The sequence below is a fragment of the Schistosoma haematobium genome, chromosome 1 (genome assembly GCF_000699445.3).
Source record: "Schistosoma haematobium chromosome 1, whole genome shotgun sequence".
Taxonomy (NCBI): domain Eukaryota; kingdom Metazoa; phylum Platyhelminthes; class Trematoda; order Strigeidida; family Schistosomatidae; genus Schistosoma; species Schistosoma haematobium.
Genome location: NC_067196.1, coordinates 9,698,127 through 9,715,752, shown reverse-complemented (window position 1 = coordinate 9,715,752; position 17,626 = coordinate 9,698,127). Strand labels below are relative to the sequence as shown.

The following is a 17,626-nucleotide window of genomic DNA, read 5'->3' as shown; positions in this document are numbered from 1 at the left end:
ATAGATCTTCAAACAAAAGTTGAGGAGTTTGAGTAATTGTGTGGAAGTTCAACCCATCTATCTGTGTTTTATCATCTAAACAGCTAGCGATAAATTCACAAACCTAATATCGCTGATATTTTTCTCATGATTCATAGGTTGCTCAAAACTTGTACTTTCCCAAATTTTCAGTTCAACGAATACCTCATGTTATTGTCCAAACTAAATTATAAAAACACAGTATATTACCATTTTATAAAGCTCAATGGGATATAAGCAAAATTAATTAGCCTGTTGATAATTAACGAACTTTTATGCGTCATCGACGCAAGCTTTGGAGATAATAGGTTAGTTGGTGAAGCGATGGATCAGTTTTTAAGGGTTTTAGCTTTCAGCCAATAAGTTTGAGGATCGAATCCCTATCCACATACTTTCGTTTGAGTAAATGGACAGTGTCATTAGCTTTAATGCTTAAAATGTGGTTTTAAGCTAAGTATACGAATCTGTACACCTGATAATTCAGTTGATAAAAATACTGGTAAAATAAGCCAAAAGAGAGCTTACAATGTGAACCATGTAAAAAGTTAACCAATAACATCAAATCATTTACCGGGCGCTTAAGTGTGAACCCGAATTGAAGCGAGTCGGGATTCGAACCTGAGAACAAGTGGCCGAAAATCGAGTGCCCCAACCAATAAGATACCTCATTGCGTTGAGTGATTAACATAATCTTCGTCCTCATTTTACATTTTAGTCTAGTCTTTTTGTTTACATTTTCTTTTATATAAGACTTGTAATAGTTTTCGAAATTTGCTCATTTAAATCATCATGTGTTTTCTTATTATTATTAAAGAAAATACTTGTGTATTTATTTCAACAAGTGTTTGTTTAATTGTTTATATTTAAGGTGATATTGACAGTGCTATTCAATTTCTAATTAATTATCAAATAACAAGAGAAGATGTTGATTCTATAATGGAATTAACTACTTGGCCGAATCGACCGAATCGAATGCTTAGTGTTGATTCGAAAGTAAGTTATCAGCATACATATTGACAATCTTTTTTCATGATGTTACCCCCTTTTAAATAGCTTTAACATCAATACCATATCAGTTTCTGTCTTATAAATTAGAAGACAGTACATGTGTAAGTGAACAGTTTTGTTTCTATAAATAAATAATATATTTGTAATATCCCAATGAGTAGAAAAATGAGATTTTCTGACGTTTCGTGACTTAGTGCAAGTCACTTCTTCAGAGAATAAATAACCAAATTATAATTAATCCAAGTTTATATATATAATACTACACTAATCAATATAATTTATGAGATTTTAGTATTAATGCAATATGATTATTGTTATGTCCTTATGCCCAGGTTAATATATCACGTGATACGATCGCCAATTAGAACACCAACTTACTGACGAGACCAATAATGCATAAACCATTACGAGCAGTCCGGCGTGAATTCTGAGTTCTTATTGATCCAATAAGATAGTAGCTCCTCGTTTAACCCAGCTAATTTAGTACAAAACGCCAATATCAGTCTCCGTTATACTGATCATATATTTCAGACACAAAGGGTTTATGCACAAACAAACCAGATCTCATCGTATCATAAAACAGAAAATAACAATTATACAAGATCAAACTAAAAAGTGGCTGTAATTGTGATAGACTGCTACTAATAAATTGGAAATATCTTAAGAATAGTAACTCGTATAATAATAGTCAATAGATCATATAAAAGCTCGTAATAAATGGAATATGAATATACATATAATATAGTTACTTAAGTTATACAATAAGAATATGTATAATAATAATAATAATAATAATCCATAAATAGATCCTAGCGGTTACTATTCACCTTCTTTATCTGGATATAACAATTATACCTAAGAAATTTTAATGCTAATCGTACGGATTGTGATTCTAAGGTGACAGGTATATACTAGTATGTATAAGAATAATAAATGATATGAGCATATATATTGATGTAGCAAATAGGTTAGAACTTCGAAAGATGAACTCATTAAAATAATAATTATTAAAAATCAAATGATAAACGAGTGCTGTGTGTAAATAATCAGTTTAAATAATATATATCTAGTAAAGACAAGGTAGCGACCTATGCTCCTTCACGAGGAGTAACAGGTGTAAGTAAGTAAAGACAAGGTACAAAAAAAATGTCGATAAATAAAGGGTGATAAAAACTGATAAAATTGTTTACCAATTCCTATTCGACCAATGAAAAGAAAGTTTAGGGTTTTCTTTTAAATTCAGAAAGGGGTTTTGTGGATATTATAGTAATTTTTTAATAGTTGAGATCATGAGTCAATTGGAGCTAGACCACCATGAAAAACTTGGGAGCACTGGACGGCCGTTTCGTCCTATTTTGGGACTGCTCAGCAGTGCGCATCCACGATCCTGCCTCGCGAGATTCTAACCCGGGGCCTATCAGTCTCGCGCGCGAACACTTAACCTCTGAACCACTGAGCTGGCATCCAACGGTGTTAATATCTAACTTCAACTAATTCATGAGATTGAGTGACACATTTACCATTGTCTTCAGTGAGTTACTATCTCACAACAGACCTGGTTGAACTCCTATTGTCACTGCTTCTCACTAGAACTCCAGGAAATACCTCTTGGAGACAGTCACTAGTGAGCATATGTTAATCAATATCAGAAGGGATTTTGTGGATATTATAGTAATTTTTAAGGTTTTTTAAACTTGAGTCTCTGTAGTTTTTGGTGTATATAAGAGATGACAGGATATTATTGTTCGTTTATGTGTTGATTTAATAATAATACTTTGAACTTGAATAATTGTGGATCTAATAATCTGTTGTTTGACTAAATTCTCTATAGCACCGCCTTGGTTAAAAAAGGCATGAACGTTATAATCAGATCTCATAAATAATCTTATAGTGTAATTTATGGCAAACGGATTTTTTCTGTAATGATTTGTAGTTATCCGACTAAATACCATATTTATTGTAGATTAATGAGAGCAAAGAAATGAATCATATAAAACTTCCTTGTTTTTAAGAGTTAATATGAAATGAAATATGACATTCACTAGGGATTATTCAAGCTTCAAAATAGGCGATGTTCATATACACCTGTTTCGAATCGTTGATTTTTTTTATCATTAAGCTCAGAAGAAATTAATATGATCAACTTAATTAGGGCTGTCTTTATTTTAATAGTCATCAATGTGCTAATGAAAACGCTGTTAGAAGAGCCTTTCAAATATCCTCCGTCAAAGTTTTTAGGAGCCCAGGAACGCTAGGTACCATTGATCCAATCAGCGTTGAATGGAAGCTTCTTGGAAACATTTAGAAATTGTAGAATTACGTGCCACGGTCCTAATTGGATATTAAACTATACTGCTGCTAGATTTAGTATGGCTTTCGAAATTTCCAGAAATCCAAGGTCGTGTATATCTACAAATACTATCGTTTCCCTGTCAATAAACTTAACCGTAGAGTAAGGCGTTCTTTCTGCACGTCGTGCTTTTTCTCTTGTGTGTAAATTCCCGCGAAAAATTAAACTTAGGGGTTACTGGTAGCGGATGCGAAATCGCACTGATTGTTCATTGGGCAGAATTACCACACACATGTATAGGTTTTAATGTATCATATATACGCAACAGTTCACTAACTCCTTGTTTTGTTAAGGTTGTATCAATCGTTAATAGAAACAAATTTTTGTGTAGACTTTTTACTCCACATTTTTTACTTGAAGAATGAGATACATTGAAATTCAACGTAAATGTTTACTTTAATTATGTTTTTTTTTATCTACTCGCTTTATGTACAACTTTAAAATTTTATTTTGACAGCATTGATTTGGTGAATAGAAGTGAAACTGTTGTTGCTCGTATTGTTATTGTATTTTTCACTGGTTTAATTAATCATGTTACTTCTGGTATTCAATACATAGGGATATAATTCTTTATGAATCCCAGTCTTAGTTAAGTAGAATACCTCTACTTGTTTTTCTTAGTGTTTCTATCTTCTGAAATCTTTTTCTATCAAGATCAATATGATGGATTCAATGAATAAATGGTCAATTTGATTATATTAATTTGAAATAATCAGTTTGTTTGCTAAATGTGGTTAATATGATGAGATGTGTTTTTTTCAGAACAACACATTTCTAACAATTATGACTGATCAAAATTCAGTCATAAACATCAACAATATGATAATCCAAACTATTTCAGTTTCAATTAGAATCTATTCGTGTTTCATAAGCTTGTGAGGTATTCTAACTCGGTAGCTCAGTGGATAATGGATGGTATGTGTAAAACGAAAAGGTACTAGTTTCGAGTACTAGCTTGAATGTCTACATTGAGATGCAAGTATATACACGGATTAGTTCTGAATAAGATGAAATGCGTGTCTTGGATTTCATCACTGACCATATTCCCTCTTTTATGTAGGAACTTATTTGAGGTATTTTTACATGTAAAATGAAACGTAAAGTGAGGTAAATTAAAAGAAAAGACAAAGGAAATCTAGAAAATAATGGGACTTACATCACTCTATATAATAAATCACTATTAACAGGGTAAGTTTAAGGTGAGAACAAATTGTTCTTCAACACACAGGGAGGGGCAATTAAATTGTCATGTAGCTACGGCTTCAATCAAACAGTATTGTTCCTCTGTCCATATCTGTAGAATACCACAAAGATTTATTGAATACCAACCCTATGACAATTTCTAACTAAATGTTTCGTAATTGAACATGTTTGACTACATATGGTATTTAGTCAAATGAATTTCACTGTCATATCACTTGCTTATTATATTATTTAGATAAATTAATTACTTAACTTTCGTAAATCAACTTTCTGACTGTTATAGTTAGCTCATTTCAACAATGTACTCATTTATATCCTCTTTAAGGTCAAAGCTGCATTAACACGTACGTATAATAAATCATCGCATTTACTACCGTATGTCATCTCATCAAGTGGTTCCTTTAAACGTAAACGTGGTGGTGCTCCAGTTTCATTTGAAGGGGAAATTGAAAATGATTCTGGTCTATTCGACGATGATGATGATGATGAAGAAGAACAGGAAGACGAGAAAGTCGACCTGAAGAATGATGCCATGATTTTAGTATGTTGCAACGATTGTCCATATAAAAATTTATTGCATTTTGTAAAGAATAATATATCTTATGACTATGAGGTGAATATCTTCTACCAAGATGAGATCCATAGATATGTATGTTCATCTGCTCGTATATGTAAGGCTTTTAATTCTAAATTGAATAGTATACATCTGAATTTAAGATGTCAGTACTTTATATTATATTTGAATTGACATTGCTAATTATTGAATAAAGGAAAACGCCTTAAACAGCATTAATAAATTACTTTTACCTTTGTATTGTTGCACTGTAGACATTTGTCTGTTTTGATTTGAACAATCTACATAATGCAACAATGTACACTGACATTTTCTGTTGTCTTCTGCTCACCGTCGTCATTTGTTTTCGTTGTGAGGGGCGGTGTCCAAAATTTGATACTGATAAGCGGTGTGTTACGCGCCGACTCCCCAACTGACTACTTGAGTGAAAACACAAGAAAGAGTGAGAAACTGTATTGAACTACTGGATAAAATGTACAGATACTTATTCATAAATATATATACCACTCTAATCCTTAGGAAATTGATCCATTATTTAGCCAATGAAATGCACTTGTCCCTTAGGCCACTTCTGGTTGCCATCGATTGACCTTCTCATAGGGCTACTTCTGATTGGCTCCCCATATGAGTATTTTTTGTTTTTCGTTGTTATCATACTTATATTTATCAGTTAACTATCCTTTGGTTTTCCTTCTATATCTAATATGTATATTTTTTTCTAGGTTAAAAAAGAAGATCCAAAAAAGCGCATAAACACTGAGAAATCCAAATTACAACGAGGAGAGCAATGTCCATCTTCTGATGGCAACAATACAAAAGAACGTGGTCGAGGTCGTGGTCGCGGTAGAGGTAGAGGTAGAGGGAAAGATTGAGACACATATACATACATTCATTCGCTTGTTGTTATTCTTACGGTTTCTATAGCATTTCATCTCATCACTAAACGCTGTACAAAAGATAAACAAATCTATGTGTTTGTTTGTTTTTTTATTGAAAATAAGAAATATGTATTTTTATCTTTACCCTGCCATTGTTTATTTAATAGGTTCCATTTTTTTTCGTAACTTATTGGGTTAAACTGCATTGCTCTATTGTTAAACATCAGATTATAGATTCAATAAATGTAATTGTATTATTTGTTTTTGCTCTTATTTCTACTAAATTTTGCTTGCTTGTACTTGTATGTTGCTGCATGATACTACAAATGTCATATCTGATCTGGCAAAATAGTATCAGGTGAATGTGTTTAATTTTGTTATCTGTTCATTTATAGTCTTATGAATTCTAAGTCCTTTTAGTTCAATCCAAATCCAACCATAAGATAGTCTGAACTATACTATACGCTTCTAATCAGTAACTTATCTAGACATGTAGTAAATTGATTACATGTCGATTTAGTTATCTGTTATTGGTAAGCTTTAATAACTATTGAGCTAATAAAAATTGGTGACCAATGTACACAATATCCGATCACTCATACAGTTCATTTGAATCTTCAAGCATTTAAATCCTTTTATTTGTAAATGTTTTAATCTTCACGTTGTTAATTTTAAGGACTATGATTGGTCAGTGTCTATTGGCATATGTACATTCTTAGCAGATTGTCTCGCTATTGCCGTTGAGTAACAAGTTTTTTTAAAACAAAGTTAGATATTGGGTAGCAGTGGAATCCAAGACGCGCGTTTAATCACATTTGATACTCTTCCATTGTATATACTTAGATCCTAGTGTGAATACTTACTCTGGGACTTCAATTCGATGTCTTTCACTTCAAACACCCGATGAGTTATCCACTTAGCTAGTGAGTTCTTCGGCGTTTATTAGATAATACTTGTAATCCCTCTTGTAAAGTGACTAGTTTACTAATCGAGATGATCATTTGTTTCCTTTGGGTTTTACCACTTGATAGCTTATTTAATTTCATTAATCTACTTTTTCGTTTTATGGCTCTACCACAATCAACAAAGCTGCTAAATGCTTCCTCGTTTGCAACGGCTATCTGACTAAAACTAATCCACAATGTAAACTGTGGTAGTCATATTTTTCAATACAATGCGTTCCTTATTATCGTATCAACTTACTCCATTATATTTGGGAATCTTTGTTGTTTCACTCGAATGTTGTGTGTTTAGAGCCATTGATGCTTTTACTTTATTTCTAAAATGTACAGATCTATACTACATAGCTTTATGTCACATTAACTGTATGGGAGATGTAGTATTAACTAGCCCCCCCCCACCGAAGAAATAGGCGGAATGGATTCATAACGGGTAACCTGTTGATCGAAAGCCGATAGCTCAAACTACTCAGCATCTACTATTGCACAAATGTATATGTTTATTGATTAAATCATATACAATATGTTGGAATCAATTTTCGTTAGTATAAAACAGAAAACTACTGGATTAGTATTTGTTTATTGTTTGATTTTATGATCAAAATTCTTTAAGTTTAAGCTAAACGTATTGGTTCAATGATTAAAACATTAGATTATTGACTACTGGGTTATGGTTTTGAATCCCAATTCATTTACGGCACTTTAAACAGAAGAGGATTATTAATTGTTATTATCCCGAGAAATTGTAGCTCAAAATTGAGTTTACAAATATTAACTTAGTCAATGAGTTGCTGCAAAATTTGTCAGAAATTAAAAAAATCCTGTAAATATCTTTTTTTTGTCATGTACTTTTCACTATTTAATAGTAAGCATCTAAAGCCATCTTCAGTAGTTATAATATATAGGAACTGGCGTTAGTTGATAACATTTTTGATTGGATATTAACCTGTTATTGATTATGATTTACCATGAGTTTGCATACACAATGACTATTAATTTATTATCTTTCACGTTGTATACTTTACTAAATCGAACTAGTTATTATATTATTTCATATTAGTATGAATATACATGATTACTCTACTTTATCATATGACTTCATACTGTAATCTTTCGTTATTACTGTCTTTAATTTGACAAGTCATCTCATGTAAACATTAAATGTTCGAAAAAATACGTTGCTTTTGTTGGAATCTCGGGGGGGGGCGAGATCGTGGATGCGCACTGTTGAGGAGTCCCACAATAGGACGAAACAGCCGTCCAGTGCTTCTAGGTTTTTCATGGTGGTCTAGCTTCAACTGACTCATGATTTCAACCATTAACATTTTAAGTGTTCATTATTTAGAAACTTACATATAGTTGATAATATAATCTATTGCATGTTTAAGTAAATTAGACTGATCACGTTTTTATTTGCATAACTGGAACTCTATATTGATTGTTTAAAAAAGATCAATTTATTGGTTTATTGGTTGTGTCATTGAAACAGAAATTAATCCTTTCAGTTTTGTATTTTTAGATTCTTCAAAGTGTTTATCGATTCAACAAGCTTCAAAAATTCCCTGCTTATCTATTTTCATTCTGTGTACAGTTGACTAAAAGTGAGATATTTCTTGTAATATACATTTGTATCATCGTTACGTACTTTTGTAGTACTTACCTTTATGAGTTAGCTTTAGTATTTAGAAAAAATGATACCAATGTAACTGATGATACGGATTATGCTTATTGAGCTACAATTTTCAACAATATAGTCTTCACATAATCAAAATAGTAGCGTCAACACTAATTCCATTGTTTTCATATAAAGTAAATGTACATGGTAAATATGAGGTTAGAGAGTGAATTGGTGGATCAGTAGCTTAGTAGTTAATATATTTAGCTGTGAGTTAGCGGATTTGAAATTTAATTCATGTACTCCACCATTTCGGTTTGAGTAATCGGTTAATATCATTAGCTGTAATATAATATAATCTGATTTGGTGTTCAGTTTGTAAGTTACGATATTCGTTAATTTTTACTATACTGTGAGATGGTGAAGATATACTTAGGTGGGTGTTTTTGGTACGGTTTTATTCTCGGACCTTAGTTGTTTAGTTGTGAGATTATCTTTTCCTTCTAGGCAATATCATTAAGATTAAACGTTAGATAGAAGTAAACTATTCTGAGTTATTTTTCCACAAAGGGTGATAATGTCCTAAAAGACAATGAAAACTTCACTACTCAGCTCAGAACATTAAACTCCACCAAAATTACTGTATCGTTAATAACTTTTAGATAGCAAAAACAAAGATTGATGCAGAATAATAAATGGATTCATTTGATTTCGTTAGGTTCTCATCAGTCCCTTTACAACCTAAAATATTTAAAATTCAGTATTATTACAGATATTGACATACTTATACATAAGAGGGTGATTAAGGATAAATAAATGTATCATGGCGTAGCTAAGATTCCGATAGAGTTAATGAGGCCATAAAATTTTTGTCTCGAATAAATAAAGTTTGAGAGGGAAAGTTCCGGAACATTGAAATAGTGATTAGACCTCATGAAAATAGATTAATGGTAATAAAGAAAATATGAATTGAAATCAATCAATTATGTATGATGTAATTTAAACTTCAGAAAGAGTTGGAATAATGACGCAACAAATAAATAAATAGAAATAAATGAATAAAAAAGGGGGGTTATTGTTACTAGGGTAAAGAAAGATTTATTACTCTTTTTTTGTATACATAGGTCTGGTTTTAGACGTTTGATTGCTAATGCTCCAGCAACTTTCAGAAGGTTGTAGCTTGATTGTTTATTAATCACCTTGAAGGACTTCAGTGTATCGACGCCGTGTCCTGTGTCAAGAAGATGTCTTGCGATGACACTGTTGAATGCTTTCAATTTATTTGATGTTAAACTTTTCGGCATATGTTCTTTGAATCGGACGTAGGCTCTCCTTTCTGTCATTTTGGTTCTTTTTGAATAGTCCATTAACACGCTGTTAAATTTTGGTCTCTCATCATAACATTTTGTCAGTGACTAACACTAATGTTTTCTAAACTATACTATTTATGTTATTTATGACAATTCTTATCAATAATTTCCGAAAGTGTTTTTATTCTTTACCTTGACCTCCTTCTTACTCAGGGCTGCCTCATTAGATTAAAATCTATTCCAGATGTCATATTACACGTTAACATGTATTTTAGTTATGACCATATTTGTAATGTTATGTATGTGAAGGTGTTATTAAAGTAGATTATCATAAGTGGCATACTTTATTGTATTTCAGAAAGTTTAAAAGATTATATTAAATATTTATTTAGTGTTATTCCTTGGTAGTACACACTTCAATTTATAAAAGTTAATATAGAACATAATCAGTAACTTTTCTGTTCACTTTCTTGATTCATTTCTATATTTATCATGGCTATCTTTTTAGAAATAATACTTTCTTTATCGATCTTTCCAAGGATTATTCTCTTACTACGAAACTCAATTATCAACTTGGAGTACCCAGATTACACTTTTCTGTTTTTAAATAAAAGAGACGCTAATAATAATCTAACTTCTCAGCTGTCCGTCTTCTTAATTATTTCTTGTTGCGTGAATGTAATATCACGACTTTGGTTGATGTACGTTAGTTTCAGCTCCTACGTTGTTTACGACTTGGAACAACTTAAAAGCAATCATTTTGTCATACTATGTAGTTGTTGACTTAAAGTACAATTCTTCATTTGATTGAAATCACGAATGGATTTGAGTTAGACAACCATTGAAAATCTAGAAGCAATGTGATGATTTAAGGTGTTATTCGTGTAGATATATCTTTCCAACGATAGATTATTAATATGATTTAAGTTGCTAAACGTCAATTATTGTTTGTTTGATTTAGATTAATATCTGTTTACTTGCAATTGTTGTAACTGAGATGATGGAGAAGATTTGTGGCTCAGATGGATGATTTTGATGGAGTTTTGTTTTCTGAGCTGGACGGTTTGGTCGTTGAACCTTTCATCGTCCTTCTGGACGACATCATCAGCACAAACTTCAGATAGCAGTTAGATTAGGGCTGCGTGAGGAAATTATCAATATATATGTCGAATGAATAGTTGTATCAGGGATTGTCAAAAAAAGGATTAGCAATAGCGAACCTAATTTGAGTAAAACGAATGAATTCCCACAATAAAAGGTATAAAATTAGTTTGAAATTTAGGATTTCAGGGTAGACAAATAGTGAATGCATCTACACTTTCTTATTTATTATACAATGAGAATACAGAAAGCAGGTGCATCCATCTGATCACTCCCAAACAGGACGAAACGCGCGTCCTCGATTCCACTGCTAGCCACCATCCATCTTTGCTTATAATAGGAAGATTACGTTGCGAATGTTACCAACTTTAAAAAATGCATTTCCTAATTTGAAATTTATGTACAGTTAAATAGGACTAATAATTTAGTTAAAACGTTGAGTTTAGTACCACTGCAAACACTTGCTTAAAAGTACTATTTCGTAGTTAATATTACCATTCACTTGTTGATATGTATTGTAATTATTAAATTATCGAATAAATCATTCCAACATTCATTCTCATGAAGTATTGAGAGCGGTAGTTTATAATTTTGCCTATACAACACAAAACCCACACCAACTACTTCACCTGATATCGTATATGCAAACATATGATTCTCTTGACAAAATCTACTCGTTTCCAAACTACTTATCAAAATACCATAAAATTGTGAATATTTTCGACAACATGAACCTATTATATAATCGGAATAGTAGCTATGTAGTTAAAACGTTCAACTTTTAGCCACTAAAACTCATACTTGATAAGTACCCTGCCATGTCGCATAACTGCCTCTCACACTTGTGATGTGGCTCTAAACCAAGTACAAGAAAATGTCACTTAGTAAATCAGTCGACTTAAATATAATTGGGCTTTACTCAATCAATTCTTTTAGTCAATAATCATACTGTGTTGTTCTCGCCTTTCATGTAGCTAACAATATTTCGTTGTTATCAATGGTAGCTAATTCAAAACTGCGTATCGGTACACATGATGGACGATTCCATGCAGATGAAATACTTGCATGTGCAATGCTTAAACATTTACCGGAATACTCAAATGCTGAAATTATACGCACAAGAGATTCAAGTATTTTGTCAACATGTGATATCGTCGTTGACGTTGGCGGTGTATTCAATGCTGAAAATCATCTATACGACCATCATCAAAGGTTAGCATAATAATTTGTTAAAATTAATTCAGCTTTTTTCCTCTTTTCTTTGAATCTTACTTTTTGTAGAGAATTCAACCTTACTTATAAAGATTTTTATCCGAATTCTGATTGGGATATAAAACTAAGTAGTGCAGGTTTGATATACGTTCATTTCGGTCGAAAAATACTAAGTTGTATACTTGGTATAGATGAAAATACTATGGATCCATTAGTGACGGCACTTTTTCATAAGGTAGGTTTTGTACATTAAGAAATTGATTATTTCTGGATGCAATTTTCTTCCTTCAGAATTTGACAAAACATTTTCTCCCTTTATTTATGTTATTATAGATGTATAGTTCATTTGTTGTTGAGATAGACGCTATCGATAATGGTGTTCCGATGGCAATAACACCTTTAAGGTTGTTTGAATTTTCAAATTGATATTTAATCATTTTGAATTCTAGATATTCTATGAATACATCTTTAAGTAGTCGAGTGAATCGTATGAATCCAGCTTGGAATCAATTGGATACAGATGAAACTGTAAGTTGATGTACATGTCTATTTTTCTAAGATTACAAATGAAAGTCTACAGTATAATAATTCCAGTCTCAGAATGAACATCAACTCTGGGATGCAGACACACCTAGCTGACTAGTTTCATATGGGAAGAAGTGTGTGTCCTAGAGGTCTAATCCACAAGGCAGTGGAGCAACGTAAGGAGATGCAGTCCCATTGTAGTCGATGACCAACAACAGGTTCACACGCCATTTGTTCCCTCAGGATCCTAGAGCCCATATGCACCACTGGTTGGGAATGATGGTTTTCAAGCTCCCTTAGGTAGATCCTCCATATCCACTAACCTGGTTAAGGCATCGGACATTCGCTTTTCATTTTCTCAATTTCGTAAACAATAGTAATGCCGCGAGAAGGCAATGAGTAGGACTTTTCTGGCGGAGGCTATATACGCGTGACCATGTGAGATCATTTTTAGAGGGAGAGTTAACTCTTCCCACTTTCGACCGTACGAGGGCATTTTAGTAAAATAACTTCATACCAGTTGAAAAATTGAATCTAATTTTCGCTACATAATAAACTTTCTTACTTAATATAAGATTATAGTTAGACGATAACAACAATGAGAACATATCTGTCATCGTACTGCAGTATTTATGTATTCCATTTTGTAATACATAAAGAAAACTATTCTTCATTTCAAAGTAAACATTATCTAACACTTAAGATTAACTTCCTTTTTAATGGTGTATCATGGCCCATAGTACGATAAAAGTGCTCACGCGCGAAACCAGTAAGTCCTGGGTTCGGATCTTGCAGGGGGCGAGGTCGTGGATGCGCACTGTTAAGGAGTCCCACAATAGGACGAAACGGCAGTCCAGTGCTTCCAGGTTTTCCATGGTGGTCCAGCTTCAACTGACTCATGATCTTAACCATTGAAATTACTATAATATCCACAAAACTCATCTGATATTAAAAAAAAAAACTAAATTTTGTAAGGGACTATTAGATTACTCTAAACATAATCATTTTTATATGATTAGTCTTGTTTCATACGATAATAATAATTTTTTGTATATGTGTATATCCATTTATTTTAGATTTGTTTTCATAATGCATTACAATTAGTTGATAAAGAATTTATTACATTAGTTCATTTCTATGCTGATACATGGTATCCAGCTCGTGAAATTGTATTAAATGCTGTGAAAAATCGATATTCCATTGATTCATCTGGTACAATAATTTATATTGAAGGTACTGGATGTCCTTGGAATGCACATTTTTTTGAAATTGAAAAATCTTTATTATTAAATAATGTAAATGAAATTGAAAAACAGAATCAAATTCTATTTGTTATTTATCAACGTAAAGATAGTACATGGACTATACAAGCTATACCATTGAATGAGCATAATAATTTTTCACAAAGGTAAGTTTTTATTTATTTATTATGAAATATGTATATTATAGTTGTAGTACTCATTAGTAACTAGTCTTTTTCAATGGTTAAGATCATGAGTCAGTTGAAGCTAGACCACCATGGAAAACTTGGAAGCACTGGACGGCCGTTTCGTTCTATTGTAGGACTCCTCAGCAGTGCGCATCCACGACCTCGCTCCTGTGGAGTTTGAACCCAGGACGAACCGGCCGTCCAATGCTTCCAGGTTTTCCATGGTGGTCTAGTTTCAACTGATTCATGATTTTACCCATTGAAATTACTATAATATTCACAAAACCCATCTGATATTAACTAGTCTTTCTGTTGTATAATTTCTTAGTGATCGGTTAATCGTAAACTAACTATTGTGTCATTAGTTGACACACTTTGTTTTTAACTGTTCATCTATATTGGACTAGTTGTTTTTTTTGTACTTGTCTGTCCTGAGTTCATGGTTATTATGGAGCTTCTCACCTATAACTAGAGATCTTTTTAAATCCTAAACTAATCATTATTTATTAGTATTAGAGGTTTGTACTGATTATTGGATGTCATTTATATCATATACCGATCTAATTTAGATAACCACTGAAAACCGAAAAGCACTGAACATATGATTCGTGCTTAGCAATGTGCGTCGACAAACTTACCGAGGACCAGACTCAGGTCTCGATGGCGGACATATGACGTGCATTACTGAATTCCAGCTCAGTGGTTTGGAGGTTGTGGTTGCGTGCGAGACCGGGTTCGATCCACGGTAAGGTCGTTTGTGCGCACTGTTGAGGAGTCACATACTACTACTCCTCAGCTGTCCAGTGCTTTTTGGATTTCAGTGAATGTCTAAATTAGGTTGGTTCGTGATATTAATGGCTATTTGTTAATTATTGCGTAATCATATATATATATATATATATATATATATATATATATTATTCCGGTGAATCCAACGTCATTTTTTTCGAATTTACATTATTTAGACTTCCTCTACCTGAAAGTTGGAGAGGTTTACGTGATGAACAGTTAAGTAGTATTGTTGGGCTGCCTGATTGTATATTTGTACATTCTACTGGGTTCTTAGGTGTACATAAAACTCGTGACGGTGTTCTACAAATGGCAAGATTAACCATAAAAATGAAAGAAAATCAGTAACTTCTGTTCTCTTTTATCATTATCTATTTTTTGTCCTGGTTCCTAAAGCTAAAAAATACACGTATATGCTTTTTGAAATCTCCTTCTTTTCATCTTTTAAAGTATGATAGCGGGAGGGGTTTACTAACTGGATGATCGATCTCAAGTATATGATTGGAACAGTTACTTACTGGTTAAAGCAATTGGCTTTAACTAAATGTTTCAACCACATTCTGTTTACAATGGCCTAGGCAGTCGGATATTATCACTGAAATGCACACAATTCGTATTAATTATCAAAAAATCAATTACCAGATACATATTCATGTATTTTACATCAAGACACCCGTAGTGGGCGAGGTAGTGATACTTATTTGGTTGTTCAGACTGGAATGTGTAGGGCGTGATTCAAGCCTGTAACTACTAAGCTATCAACCATTAAGGCGACCAAATGAACATGGAGTTCGTTGTCAAGCTACATTATTCACATAACTAGACGACAAGAACTAGAAAGCTGAAGATCTCAGTTGGGTATTTAAGTTGGCTTTTTCGTTTCACATCAAATTTCCTCAATATTGTGTATTTTGTTATCTATCCTGGAGTTGAATTAATTGTAAACACTTTTGTCTTAAAACCATTAAACTTAGTATCACTTAGTAGTATTCACAAAATCCGTTAACTCATAATATATGCAAACTTGTGTATATCTTTGGATATAATAAAAACTGCAACTTCCTCAATCTCTCACTTGGACCTGTGACAGTTCTTCAGGTCGAACAATATATGAAACGTGTTCTAATCGGTAGAGTATTACTATCTTTGTTTATTGTCATAACTACTATTAAAAGATCCTTCTCAGTCGTGAGCATATATCCAAACAATGTACAACAGTAAATTCCTTATTTTCAGTTAGAATTTGTGGTTGGATCGAAGCCAAAAGGGTCCATGTGACGATATTAGTTAAATACTGAAACTTCAAGTTAATACTCATGATTTTGAACTCATTAAAGTCGTACAATGTTAAGTTATGAGTGATTTTGGGGTTAATTTGTAATGATATTAGTATTCATTGAACATTAGACTAACTGTTCTATCGTATATACAGTGTATTCATACAAAAAGATGAGACCTAAACATAACAATAATAATGAAATGATAAATTAAATAATTACCGAAAGTTGTCTGCTTATTATACATAATTGAGTGATACCAAATATTCTATGTCATTTCTATATTTGCTAATATCATTGATAAATAACTTGACCTTACTCAAACAGGTATTTCTTGAACAACATTGTGAAACTCGAGTGGTTGTTGTACTATTGATATTTCCTATGAAATTGTCTTGTCGAATATGTCAGATAATCAGAACACTTGAAGACAATAGCATTTGGAGATTTGTTCAGTGGGCACGTGATGCTGTCGATCGGATTACTTCAAACATATAAGTGTTTTATGATCCTTTGAGCATGATTTGCTTGGTATGTTTTGATGAAAAATTATTTCTCAAGGTTATCATGAATCTCATTCATATTAAGTGAACTATAATAAGTGGAATGAAAAATATCGTGTGGTAAACAAAATCTTGAGAACTATAATTTACTAACTGATTTACACGTTACGTACGCTTAGTGTTTGAAAAAAATATGTAAATGGATGACTCTATTTGGATGTAAAATTGAAAAGGCTTTAAAGTACTTATACTTGATCCTATGATTTATTGTCTTTTTGGTAAGATATATATTTGTCTCATCTGTTTAATAAAATTGTTCTGCTAGGCATGATAGGAATACACTATAGTACACAATTTAGAATTTTAAATAAAATCATTAGCTGCGAAATAGTTTTTATGAAGAGAATGACCAGTTAAGCGATTATTAGAGCTTCAAAATCTGTTAGCGATCTATAAGAAACATAATCTAGAACAATATTTTACGTCATACTTCATTAACACAAGTAGGTGAAATTAAAACGATTAATATCAAAGTAGAGTTAGTGGCAGTAAAAAAAGAAATCAAAGTATGGAATAAGCTAAGGATTTTCGGGTAGAAAAAGATTACACATATTTACTCCATTCAGAATGATTCTCAGCTATATCATTCAACTACTTTCTAATATAACAGCACATAACTGACGGTTAATGGGGATCCAATCGATTAGTGCTGCCTCAGCTCTAGCGCTTAGTGCGACACGAACGCCAGCAAGACCAGACGAAGATGCCACAGGGTCCCCGGATAAGCGCACGTAAAACAAACTTTTTGAAGTGACAGATGGAGAGCGAATTTGTACTACCACATTATTCACCCTCTTTTATACTTATACAGCGGC

The 17,626-nt window shown here is 32.4% G+C and overlaps 1 protein-coding gene across 3 annotated transcripts in view; it reads left to right on the top strand.

Moving 5' to 3' along the window:
• RFC1_1 (replication factor C subunit 1) overlaps window positions 1-16,064 on the top strand; it is a gene marked incomplete at its 3' end in the record, with an annotated part of 35,841 nt that extends 19,777 nt beyond the window's left edge. The window contains exons 11-19 of one of the 3 annotated variants that reach the window (XM_012939598.2): window positions 887-1,011; window positions 4,905-5,120; window positions 5,876-5,996; window positions 11,991-12,228; window positions 12,298-12,463; window positions 12,562-12,632; window positions 12,678-12,756; window positions 13,830-14,161; window positions 15,148-15,319. In XM_012939598.2, the coding sequence (XP_012795052.1) occupies window positions 887-1,011; window positions 4,905-5,120; window positions 5,876-5,996; window positions 11,991-12,228; window positions 12,298-12,463; window positions 12,562-12,632; window positions 12,678-12,756; window positions 13,830-14,161; window positions 15,148-15,319 (1,520 nt within the window). Of the gene's footprint in view, window positions 1-886; window positions 1,012-4,904; window positions 5,121-5,875; window positions 12,229-12,297; window positions 12,464-12,561; window positions 12,633-12,677; window positions 12,757-13,829; window positions 14,162-15,147 lie in introns of those variants that run through there. The other 2 variants (XM_051209632.1, XM_051209633.1) reach the window with 2 other exon arrangements.
• Between the last annotated feature and the right edge of the window lie 1,562 nt (window positions 16,065-17,626).